Source organism: Heterocephalus glaber, unplaced genomic scaffold (genome assembly GCF_053883595.1).
Source record: "Heterocephalus glaber isolate CG9 unplaced genomic scaffold, H.glaber_assembly_v1.0 deba00001454, whole genome shotgun sequence".
Taxonomy (NCBI): Eukaryota; Metazoa; Chordata; class Mammalia; order Rodentia; family Bathyergidae; genus Heterocephalus; species Heterocephalus glaber.
In genome coordinates this window covers 13,198,229-13,210,884 of record NW_028258303.1, presented here as the reverse complement: position 1 = coordinate 13,210,884, position 12,656 = coordinate 13,198,229, and the positions used below count along the sequence as shown (strand labels likewise).

General features: G+C 40.4%; 2 protein-coding genes across 7 annotated transcripts in view; one reads left to right on the top strand and one right to left on the bottom strand.

The window, feature by feature from the left end:
* Window positions 1-6,189: 6,189 nt before the first annotated feature.
* LOC147827141 (uncharacterized) lies at window positions 6,190-7,645 on the bottom strand. The gene is made up of 2 exons (XM_087215873.1): window positions 6,944-7,645; window positions 6,190-6,599 (listed from the first exon to the last, which is right to left on the bottom strand). Exons 1-2 carry the CDS (start codon window positions 7,366-7,368, stop codon window positions 6,215-6,217), a joined length of 810 nt encoding a protein of 269 aa, XP_087071999.1. The 5' UTR covers window positions 7,369-7,645; the 3' UTR covers window positions 6,190-6,214.
* The window catches only part of Ccni (cyclin I), a 39,376-nt gene continuing 33,760 nt past the window's right edge, over window positions 7,041-12,656 (top strand). For 4 of the 6 annotated variants that reach the window (XM_087215872.1, XM_004848027.4, XM_021261003.2 and 1 more), the window contains exon 1: window positions 7,041-7,214. The gene's annotated coding sequence lies outside the window, so the exon portion shown is untranslated. Of the gene's footprint in view, window positions 7,215-7,247; window positions 7,384-12,656 lie in introns of those variants that run through there. The other 2 variants (XM_087215871.1, XM_021261001.2) reach the window with 1 other exon arrangement.

Below are 12,656 nucleotides of genomic sequence, written 5' to 3'. Positions count from 1 at the left end.
GTTTTAAAATTGTGTGTGTGTGTGTGTGTGTGTGTACATTCTTTGATAGCCCTCCCTTTGAGTTTCATTCCCCTTCCTTTCAATAACAGGCTTGATTTAATGAGTTGCTTCAAAGGAAAGGAACATGGCAGTGATGGTACATAACTTCCCAGTTCAGGTTATAAAATGACTGTGACTCTCCTCTCAATCTGTCTTCCTCTCCCTGCCCCTCACCTGTCCTATCACTTGTTACTGGGACCCTTGCTACCTGATCTTGGGCAGTCCCATAGGGAGGCCCAGGGGTGTGGAACTGAGCCTCTTGCCTTTGGCTACTGAGTGTGGAAGCAGATTCTTCTCCCCACCTGGTGACTTCAGCCCTAGTCAACAACTTCACTGTAACTTCATGAGATGCTGAGCCAAAACCATCCCACTAAAGTGCTCACCAGTTCCTGTGCTTCAAAACTGTGAAAATAAATATTTGTTGTATTATGCAGCTAAGTGAGGAATTTGTGATACAGTAAATAACTAATACCAGTCAACCCAAATCTATAAAAGCTTCTCTGACACACAGAATTTCTCTCTTTTTGCCATAGCATTTTGCATACTGATAAATACTTAGGTCATATTAATGTTTCTGTTTCTCTCCCTCCCAAGGCTGTGAGCTGCTTGAGGCCAGGCCATTTTTTAGCTGTACTAAGTCAAAAGAAACCCATCTCAAGCTTGACATATAAAGGTTTCTTCCAGCGGTTAAGCAAAGAATTATTGTTTGCTATGTGTCATATGGCATTCTGAGCCTTTTGCAAATATTATCCCATTTAATCCTCATAAAAACTTTAGGCAAGATCTTATTACTACCCCTGTTACAGGTGAGGAAAATGAGGTCAAGTTATAGAGATGAGTAGCTTATCCACAGCCAGACACCTGGTAAATGTTTCTGAATTAAAGAACAAATGGTTATTTCTTAAAAACAGTTCCACTTTTTATTCATCTTAGAATCTTACAGTGCCCAGTCTGGTATGCAATTGGGATTCAAATATTTGCTAATTTACTGTTTCTTAGTTTTTTGAAAACAAAATCTTGCAAATTTTGTGGATAATTTAAACTGACTCAATTGAAATAGGAAAAGAAAAGGGGTTACAGTAAACATGAGACTAAAAGTAAACTTGGAAGGTTTTTATTTTTTTCTACACATGTCCCCTATAAATGCTTCACAAGAAAAAAAGGGGTGGGGTTTGATATTCTGATTACATATGTAAAAATGATTTTAATTAATTTTACTAAAAGTAATGGTTTAGGATTCAAAACAGTTTTATGGTGTTATTGTTGGGTGTTCTTTTGTTGTTGTTGTTTGTTTTTTGAGACAGAGCCTTGATATACAATCCAGGCTGGGTTTGACTTTGTGTAGCCCAGGCTGGTCTCAAACTTGCAGCAATCTTCCTGTCTCAGCCTCCTGAGTGCTCGGATTACAGGTGTGTGCCACCATGCCCAACCAGCAGGAAAGTTTAAAAATGTCAACTGGATCAAAAGGTTCTTGAAAGGAGAGCCTTTAGTAATACATGCTATTTTGGTATACTTTTCTCTCAACCTAAATAAAATGTTTCTACAGAAGCCCTTTGAGATATAAGTAGGTGGCTGCTATTTGATTTCTGTGACACCAATTATTTTTCCTGGTGAGGTCTTTTTAAAAAGTACCCATACAGGGGCCAGGGATTTAGCTCAGTGGTTTCGCCGCCTGCTACACAAGTGCAAGGACCTGAGTTTGATCCCCGGTACCAAAAAAAAAATAAAATAAAAAGTACCCATACAATGGAAGCCTAAAGCCAGTCTACAGTTACAGTTTCCAAAGCCTGGAAAGCAGCTTGATTTTGAAAAGCTTTCTCTAAGAACCTTTCCCCCCTTCATATTATATAGGAAGTGTTTCTATTGGTCTAATGAATGGGAATTCCTCTTTTCTTGATATTATGATGGTTGACTGGGGAGGTTTATTCCTCCTACAGTCTGTCTCTGTACTACACTTGATCTTAGCCAAAAGGCCGGGAAGTGATCTGTCTCTGTAGAGATAAATGAAAATAAATATTTTGGAAGCTGTTACTAGACTCCTTAAGTGTAGGCAGATGCTAAAGATAAGCGATTATAATGTCTAAATCATTTCCTATGTTCCAGTAGGCAGTACTATTTCTCCCACAAGATAGCACCTTGTGGAAACATTATTTTAAAAGTTCATTTAGGACAAAGACGACTGGAAATTTCTATCACTAACAATTACACTGTCTTGTTTTCTTTAGTCATGAAAAGCACTGGATTTCTGATTATATTCCTTGAAAAACTAAGGAGAGCAGGCCACTTTGCACTCACCAATTTGGTTCCCTTCAGCAGTCCTAGGCTTCTGAAAAGGTCTCACTTTACAAGACTTTGGATTTTGGAAGCCCTTATTAGATAGCAGTTTCACAGGTGTTTCCTTACTCTACAATTCTGCATTTGAAGCCAGGTATGTTTTCATTTCAAGATTCGAACTAATCCAGTCATGAAATTAAGCAAGTGTAAGAATTTTAATAACCCCTTCTCCACGAAAAAAAAAAAAATCAACTCTTTAGAAATACAAATAACTACTAAAATTGTTAAAAAATATTTGTTCTAAGATTAAAGACAAGTCAAAAATAACCATGGGGTATTTTTGTTCTAGAATTTGATGCAAGGCATTATCATCCACAGGGCAAGACAGTAAAGAGTAGTGGCTGAAAATGCTACATGCTTTGGGGTCAAGAAAGTGGTGTTTGAATCCTGGGGTACAATCTTGGACATATGTTTTACCTCTTTATCTTCTGTAACATGGGGACAATTTTTTAAAAACCCATTGTGGAGGACAACAGTGGGAATTTTTAAAATAAGAGACTACAATAAAAGTGCTTAAATGCCTGTTACATAATTAGTCATCAGTATAGTTATTATTCTCAAATGGCACGTAGAATGGCTAATTTTACTATTTAGGATAAAAGAGAAACATTCCTAAAAAACATAAATTCCTTACCACTACCTGGAGATTAATCTTTTTTTATATGCCTTATTTATTTTTAGAGGGGCTTTCATAACTTTCCATTTTTATAACTAGAATTCATTATAAGAAGGGTTTTTTTGTATGTTTTTGTTTTTTGACACAGGGTCTTGCTATGTAGTTCAGGCTGGGCTTGAACTCACTACAAAACCCAGGCTAACCTTGAACTCTGACAATCCTCCTGCCTCAGCCTCCTGAGTGCTAGGATTACAGGCATGTGCCACCACACCTGGCTAAAAAATAAATACATTAAGAAAAAAGATGTTGAGTTAAAGTCTTACAAATGAATAGTGAAAAAATATTTTTTCTTTGGACAACTAGCTTCTTACTGACCTATTATTTGTAATTATATTTAGATTGTGGATTAAATTGTCACCGGTAGTTTTCCAGACAGCAAAACAGTTCTAAATAAACCCAAACTTCAAAAAGAGTAAGTATATAAGTATATAATTAAATGGGAGCTCTTAAATACTCCTGGTCATATTTTAATTGGCTCAGTCCTCATGCCAAATAATTTGGCAATTCAGTATTCATTTGAAGCCACCAAAATATAAATAATATTGGACCCAAAAATAACCAGAAAAGGTTATACAAAAAGATAAATAAATTTTTCTATTTTTTAAAGTAACAGCTTTACGAATATTTAATTCACATACAATTCATTCATTTAAAGTTTTCAGTCCACTGGCTTTTTGTTTGTTTACTTATAGACAGGATCTCTGTATGTAGTTCAGGCCGGCCTTGAACTTGAGGTGATCTTCCTGCCTCAGCCTCCTGGGTGCTGGGATTATAGGTATGTGCCACCATACCTGGCTCACTGGTTTTTTTTGTAAACTTCCTTTATTCTTTAATATTTGTTATTATAACTTTTTTTTTTTTGGTACTGGGGATCAAACTCAGGACCTTGCGCTTGTGAGGCAGGCGCCGGAACCACTGAGCTAAATCCCCGGCCCTACTGGTTTTTGATATATTCAGCATAACCATTACCACAACCAATTTGAGAACATTTTCATCACCTGAAAAACAAACCCAACATCCTTTAGCTATCACCTCTCAATCCTATGTCTGGCCCCACCTCTAAGCAATTGCTCTTATCTACTCTCTGTCTCTGCAGAGTTGCCTGTTCTTAACATTCACGGAAATAGAACCACGTATATGGTCTTTTGTGACTGGCTTCTTTCTCTTAGATCATCCATGTTATAGCACATGCCTGTACTTTCTTTTCATGGCCAAGTAATGTTCCATTGAATAAATATGCTGCATTTGATTTATGCAATCATTGACTGATGCATGTCCTAGTTTTCTGTTATAACAAAATACCTGGGATTGGGTAATTTGTGGAAAGAAAGAGGAAGGGTGTTTAATCTGGCTCAGAGTTCTAGAAGTTCAAGGCACAGTGCTGGCATTTGGTTGGCTTAGAAAGGAAGACCTCATGGTGGGAGAAAAACTGGGTGCCTGTGAAAGAGTGGAATAAATTACATGGCAAGAGTAAAAAGAGCCTACCAAGAAAACAACTCCCTTTGTGACAACTTGCTCTTTCAAGAATTAATCCAGTCCTGTGAGAACTAATGCAGTCTCTCAAGAAACCCATTAATCTCTCTCAAAGACCCCACACTTCTCAACACTGTCACCTTGGGGAACTGGTTTCAATACAGGTTTTGTTGGGGACAAAGCATATTCAAACCACAGTGATGGGTATTTGGGTTGTTACACATTTTGTGAATTTCATAATGCTACTGAATATTTGCATATGAATTCTTACACGGACATATATTTTCATTTAAGTACACACCTAGGAGTAAAATTTGTATAATCCTGTGCATATGCGTGCACATGCGCTGCTGATCAAAAAGCTCTTGTGCATTCTGTGCAAGTGCATTACTACTGAGCTACACCTCTAGCCCTATTGCATGCTCCAACAATGAAATTATGCTACACCCTCAGTACTATACAGAAGTGCTCTCCTCTTGAGAGTATTACCAGAAAAATGTTGACTATGTAAAATGAAGACCATGAATACAGAAAAAGGCCGCATGAAGTGAAAACAGGATACAAATATAGCCTACTTGAAATCCTTGCAGGATCTCTCATGGGGCTTCCCATTCCCTACCATCCCATGCAATCTATCCCCTGCCTTCCTTTCTGGCCTGATGTCTGTCTCCCTCAATTCTCTAAGGACCAAGCACACTGGCTTCTGGTGAGTTTTAGAATGTCTGCTTCAGAGCTTCTATACATATTGCGTCTTCTGCCAGTATTTTTTTTTTTTTTTTTTTTTGCGGTAACGGGGATCGAACTCAGGACCTTGGGCTTTCGAGGCAGGCCCCATGCCACTGAGCCAATCCCGGCCCATTACTGTTTTATTCTTTGCCCACTTCTTTGCTCAGTGGTTTCAAGTTTCATCTTAAATGTCACTTCAGAGAGGCCTTCTCTGATAAACCAAACTAGGCTAGAGGTGTTTCCATAGCAGCCTGTATTTTTCTGTCTTAATACTTATGATACTGGTAATTGTTTATTCAGTCAGTAATCAAATAGAGGGCCTTTTTACATGCACAGTAACGATCCCTGACACCTGTGACCTTGTATTCTAGAGAGAGTGCACATGCACAAGTAAACAAATCAATGCTTTGGGTAACTGAGATACTGATAATTAGCTCAATGCTTGGACTGTTACCTCCTTCAAGGCAGGAGCTATTTCAGTCTTGGTTATTTCGACTTTGCCAGCGTCTGGCCGCTGAATAAGCTCAACACTGTTCTTATTTTTTCAGTGACTATTAAAATAGGCATAAAGAAAAAGAATGGAAAATACAAAGGAGGCTACTTCTATAAATGGCGCAGTTTAAGGTTTTCCCCTTCTTCACTTCCTAACCTTTTTAAAGACTATTTTTAACAGCAATTAGAAAGATAACCAAAAATTTTCACTTGTAGTGAAAGAACACCACATAAAACGTTTTTTGTTGCTTCACGCTCGTTACAGTTCTAATACTAAAACCCTCCCCGAACCCTCAGCCGCGCTGGCAGCCGTGGGCGACTCCAGCACAGAGGACACGACCGCAGCATTCTGGATGCCAAAGCACTGTGAAAGCCCCTCACCCACTCGAGGTGCCGGGAAACGTACAAAACCAATCACACATCAACTGTAAGAAAACAGAACTATTTGCAGTGTCAACAAAGAAAGCAAGAGCTTTATACAACAGCCCGCCCGCCCCTTCTCAAATAAATCCTTCTACAAGCTCGGAGGCCTGTTGGGTCTGGAGAACCCGAGGAGCCCAGCGGCAAAGGGTCAAAAACATCAGCCCACCGAGGTCCCCTCCCCCAAACCCGGCTCGCTCGCTCCTTTCTTCCCCGGGGCGCATGCGCAGCGCACTCTCCGGCCACCGCACGCCTCTCGAAGCCAGCGGAGAAGAGAATGACGTCATCCGCGGGAGACTTATCCTTCCGCTCCTCTGGAAACGAGTCCGCGCACCTTTGGTCTATTTTCTCCAAGGACACTGTCCTTCCTCTTTCCTCCCCAGTGCTCACGACTTTCCTGGTCCTTGCCGGACAGCCCAATGACATCTTTTTACGTTCGCTGGTCGCGAAGGCGGAGGGAAGGGGAAAAGGAGGCGGGAGAGAGGTCGGTTCTCTGTTGTTTACAATGAGCGAGCGGGCCAGATCGGTCCGCGAGGGCGGGGCCAGGCGGCCGGACTTCCTTCCCCTCCCCAGCCTTCCCGCGGGCGGACGCCGCGGCGCCTCGCTCTCGCCTTTTTCTTATTTTTTTCCCCCCTTCCCCCTTCCTTTTCTTTTCTTTTTCCCCTTCCCCCTTCCACCATTTCCCCTCGGAGGCGCTTCCCCCGGGCAGGGGCCGAGCCGGTCTCACCCCCCGCCTCTCCCCTGCCCCCGCTGCCCTATGGCGAGAGGGAGCCCCCTCCTCACCGGGGCACCGGCGGCGGCGGCGGCGGCCTCAGGCCCGGGGTCGTCATGGAACTGAGTCGCTGACGACCCCGGCCGCAGCCGTGTGTCCCGCTTGCGCCCCGCGCCCCCGGCCCGGCCCCCCTTCTCCCTCCTGGGCCGGTCCGGTCCTGGGTCCGCGCGTCGCGCCCCCGTGCGCGGAGGGAAGGAGGAGGTGACGCCCCGGATGCCCCCGCGTCACCCCTGGGAGGCCTACAGCTCCGCCGGGGAGGAGGAGGAGCACGAAGAGGAGGAGGTGAGGAGTAGAGTAGTAGTCCCTTTCCGGGCCTCTGGGCGGCCCCGCGCCCCGGTCTAGCGTCCAGCACTTGCCCCTCCGGAAAGCAGCGGCGCGGGGCTCTCTCGCGGGTCAGGGTTTTCGTCTTCGGGTAACTTTTCTGTAGCTGCAGCATGTCGTCTGTTCCACGGTGCGTGTTTGCTGGCACAAAGAAAGGGGGGAAGCGCCCCCACCCACAGACTCCTAAGACCTTTCGGGGCCGCTGGAACTTAGGCTGCCCAGCGGGGTGGATTGGGCGAAGCGCCAGTGCTGCGGAAATGTGCGGGGAGGGGATTGTTTGTCCGGGGCTTCGTGGGCTGTAGGGGAGGTGAGCATTGAGTTGCACCCTAAAGGACAGCTTAAAATCCCGGGTTTTGAAAGCAGGACCGAAAGTCCTCCGCTGAGCTAGGAGTTCCGTTGCAGATCATTTTTGCACAAGTTGAGAATTGGGTAGCAAAATAGTGAAAGGTAGCTGCTGGGAGGTAGGACAGATTGAGACGGAAGGTTTTTGAGTGTCCAGGAAACATTTCGTTTCTATTTCTTTGAAGAGCCACTCAGCGCTTGAGCAGCAGCACTTGAAGAGGCTTATTATCTACTAGCTAGGCACTGTTCCTCGTGGTTTGCAACTCGTTTCATTCTCGAAAGTACTCGATGATAGGGGAAGGAGCCTCCTTTTATATACGAGAAAACTTGAGATCCCATAAGATGAAAAGACCTTTCGTTTAGATATGTTTTAGGTATCAGAACCCCGTGGTCAGAATCCAGTCTCTTATGCTACGTGGTCTCTGTCCTGAAGATGAATTTGTTGAAAAGATTGACAGTAGTGTTACCTGTTCCTAACTCTTCCAGGTTATTTGTGGGAGTTTATCTTTCACAGAAAAGAACGGAGATGATTTAAATTGGCTAATCTGGGGCTAGAGAGACCAGTCTTGATATCCCAGACTAGAGGAGTTTCTTAATATTGGTATCTTAATAGTGATGCAGCTTATGTTGGAACAGCGTATAATAGACATGATCTGTTGTTACAGGTAATGAGCATATGTCGTAGAGTGACCTAGTAGGTTAAAGTGGAACTCTTAAGACATGTCCCGGTCAAAATTGGACACTGTTCGTGCTTTACCCTGATTGGGTAATACTTTAAAAATAGGGTATTCATCTTTAAAGTGGGTTTAGTAGTTACAGTTTAGTAAGGATTACATGAGTTAATGTGACATATAGCACTTTGGACGATAGCTGACCAAGTACATGCTAAGTACTTAGCAAGTGTAAGCTTGGTTGCTCAATGCTGAACTTTGGAGATTGTTTGCCATTAAGGAACTGACGGTTTAGTAGAAAAGGTGGGTCCACAAATAATCATCACAGCAGTTAAATGCAGAAAGAAGTAGAATTATATTCAAAAACATGTAGGAAGGTAGGGTACAACTATTATAGATTGATGGCAACTTTAGGCAAGAGAATGTGAGGTAGAGAAGGACATTTGGAGTTGAACAGTAAATGAAAAGGCATGGAGGCAGGGAGCGAATGAGCACACTATTTTGCAATTAGAGTTCCATGTACTGTCTCATTATAAGTGCGTAAAGTCCAGGAGTGAGTAATAGAATGTTAGGTTCTTATAGGGTCACAATAAATTGCTCTTTTTAGAAGAGGAACTAAGAACCCAGAGTTGGTATTATAATCATAAATACAGTAATTATTAGTGATGTTCATATTGTATGCCCACCCCGTTCCACAGTATTCTTCAGAAGAGAATCTCCTGTACATGTATCAGTAATACAGTTTATGCTGTGCAGTAAAGCATTTTATAAACTTTTGACTCAGAAATTAGGCTCTTTGGTAAACATGGAGAAAACAGTAGAAGATGCAGTTGAGAGAATGAAAGGAGAAATACAAAACTGTCTTAAAGTTATGTTTGGAATATGCCAAACAATTCAAGTTGAGCATTCCTAATTTCAAAATATGAAATACTCCAAAATCCAAACATTTTGAATGCTGACCTGAGGCTACAAGTGGGAAATTCCATGTCTTGAAACTGTTTCATGCATAAGATTATTGAATTCTTGCCCCAAATTACCTTTAGACTATGTAAGGTGTATATAAATGAACTTCCTGCTTAAATTTGATCCCATGCACATTTTGTATTCAGATATCCCCAAATCGAAAAAAATTTGAAAAACTTCTGATTCCAGGGATTTAAGATAATATACTAAACCTGTATAGTCTTTGTTTTTAGAAACTAAAAAGCAATCAAAATTCTGCATGTGACTACAAGTGGATATACATTAATGAGATAAAATTATAAAGCCTATTATTAAAAAATAAGTTGTATTTTAAGTGTTTTATTCCTTAGCAGAATTCATTCATGTAATCTAATCTATTTGATACATTATAAAATAGGCTTGTGCATTGACCTTAAAAGGAAGTAAAAACTGAAGCCCATATCTTTATGATAGTATCTATCTTACTGGTCTTATAAAAAGAGTGTAAAAAATACTGATTTCTATAAATTATGAATATTTTGGCTTTTCTACAGTCATAAGTAATTTCAAACTTAATTCTTTTACCCAGATTTACCTATTAGCATTTTATGTTTTCTTTTTTCTTTCCTTGAATAGTTGCATGTACTATATTATAACCCTCCTAAAATTATCAATGTATACATCCTAAGAGTAGGGACATGCTCTTATAGAACTACAGTAGAGGGTTGATTTGTTTGTTTGTTTGTTTGTTTTGGTACTGGGGATCGAACTTGGGTCCTTGTGCTTGTGACGCAGGCGGCGGAACCACTGAGCTAAATCCCTGGCCCTAGAGTTTTTAATTTTAATAAATTTAGTATTGATTTACTTTTGCATGATCTACAGTCTGTATTATATTTGGGTCATTTGAATCAGTAATGACCCTTACCTTCCTCCAGTACAGGAGCCAGTTAGAGTAGATAACAGTGTTGTGCTTACATTTTTCTGTATCCTCATTTAATCTGGAACATACCCACAGTTGTGACCCATCGATTTGTGTTTTTTATTTGCATTATGTAGTAGTTTTAAAAATTTAAGGAAATTTGAATGGGTCTTAATTAGTGTAAACAAAGAATTCTTTTGAAAAAATTAATACAGTGTACTCTATTATGTTAATTGATGTTTTCTTTTTACCACTAAACCAATCTTACATTTATTGTGTTGCAGAATTTAGTTAGTATTTTGTTGAAGGATTTTGCATCTATTCAGAAGTAGTTTTCTAGTGATGTTTGTCTGGTTTTGGTAGGAAGGCAATTATTGGGCTGCATGCAGAATTTGTTGTAAAGATTTCTTCTTTTACTTTTTGAAAGAGATTATAAAAATGGTATTAGTTTTTCTGTAAATGTTTTGTAGAATTTAACCAGTGAGGCCACCTGGGCATGGATTTTTCTTCAACAGTAGCTTTTTTTGGTTTTGGATTTGGCTTTTGGTACCAGGGATCGAACTCAGGACCTTGAGCTTTCGAGGCAGGCAGCAGAACCACTGAGCCAAATCCCCGCCCCAACAGTAGCTTTTTTTAAACTAGTAAAATAAATGTCTCATTTTATGGCTGTTCAGCTTTTAAGTAAGTTTGGTAGTATTTATTTCTAGACTTTTGTCCATTTCTCTGTATTGTCTGATTCATTTGCATACAGTTGTTCATAATTTTTTGTTGTTGTTGTTATCAGGGATTGAACTAGGGACCTCAAGCTTGTGAGGCAGGCAGCGGAACCATTGAGCTAAATCCCAGGCCCAATAAATTCATTTGTAATCTTTATTTTTGTGAAGTAGGTAATAATGTCCTTTTTTTGGTACTGGGGATCGAACTCGGGTCCTTGCACCTGCGTAGCAGGCAGTGAAACCACTGAGCTAAATCCCCGGCCCAGTAATGTCCTTTTTACCTCTGATTTTAGTAATGTATCTTTTATCTTTATTTCTTGGTTAGTCAACTGAACGTTTGCCAGTATTGATCTTTTCAGAGAATCAGTTTTTGGTTTTGTTGACTTTTCTTTTTTTTCAGTACTGGGGATGGAACTCAGGACTTGTGCTTGTGAGGCAGGTGCGGTGCCACGGAGCTGAATCCCCGACCCTACTTTTCTCTTTTTAATATTCTCTACTTATACAGATTTTGTTACATCCATATAATAGAATACCACCCATCAATAAAAATATTTATATAAACAACAAAACATTCTCTATTAATATCTACTCTAATATTTGCGTCTGACTTGCTTTGTAGTTTGCTCCTCTTGTTTCATTGCCTTTTTTTTTTTTTTTTTTTTAAAGACACTGCCTCGCTGTATAATTCAGGCTGGCCTTGAAGTCACTGTGTAGCCCAGGCTGACCACGAACTAGTTGGAATCCTCCTGCTTCAGGCTCTCAAGTGCTGAGATTACAGGCGTGTGCCACCACACTAAGTGAAAGGTTACACTGTTGATGTGAGATCTTTTTTAAAATAGGCATTTTTAGGTATCAGTTTCCTTCTAAGTACGTCTTTTGTTGCAGCCAGTAAATTTTGGTATGTTATATTTTTTTCTTCATCTAAAAATATTTTCTCTTGAAATTTTTTACTTTGACCAGATTTCTTTTTTTTTGGTACTGGGGATTGAACTCGGAAACTTGTGCTTTCAAGGCAGGCAGCAGAACCACTGAACTAAATCCCTGGCCCTTGACCAGATTTCTTTTTTAAAAAATTGAAGTTGTTAGAGCATCTAAATATTTGGAATCTTAACTAAGGGGCTTAACTGTAGGGAACTGGAAAATAGGAATCCCTTAACTCAGTGTTTTCCTGTTTATAGGATTCTGTCGTAGATGTCTTGCTCTGTCCTCATCTGTACTTCCTAAATGTAAGACTCAGAAGTCTTATGAGGGGAAAATAGTCCTTGGTGCCAGCCAGTTAATTGTTGGGTCATGTTGAGAAAGCTGAATCCTGGTGAACCACTTTGTTTGGGATAGCTAATGGCATTTCAGAAAAATTACTGAAGTTTGAAGTTTTTGACAAGAGTTCATACATTACAAACTAAAATTAGGCTGTGAAGAAATCTTAGCACCTACGAAGTCCAATCTTCATTTAATAGTAGCATTCTTCTAAATATCTCTTGACAGATGGTCATCTAGTGTTTACACTACAGTTCTAAGGTTAATATTTATGATTACTTTAGAAAAAGTTACAGTGAGCCAGCCCATCATATTGTGGAAGAGCTGAGAGACAAGTACTGAGCCACAAAATTGGAATATCAGAAATCTTGGCAAAATGCAATGGTAGATGGAATCTAATAACTTTTTTTTTAAAAGAAAGAATACCCTTGATTCTAAACAAGGATGTATACCTCCCTCAAAGATTCTCTTTTCACACGCATGCGCACACACACACACACACACACACACACACACACACACACACAGAGTAAGGCAGGGTAGGGACAGATGGAAT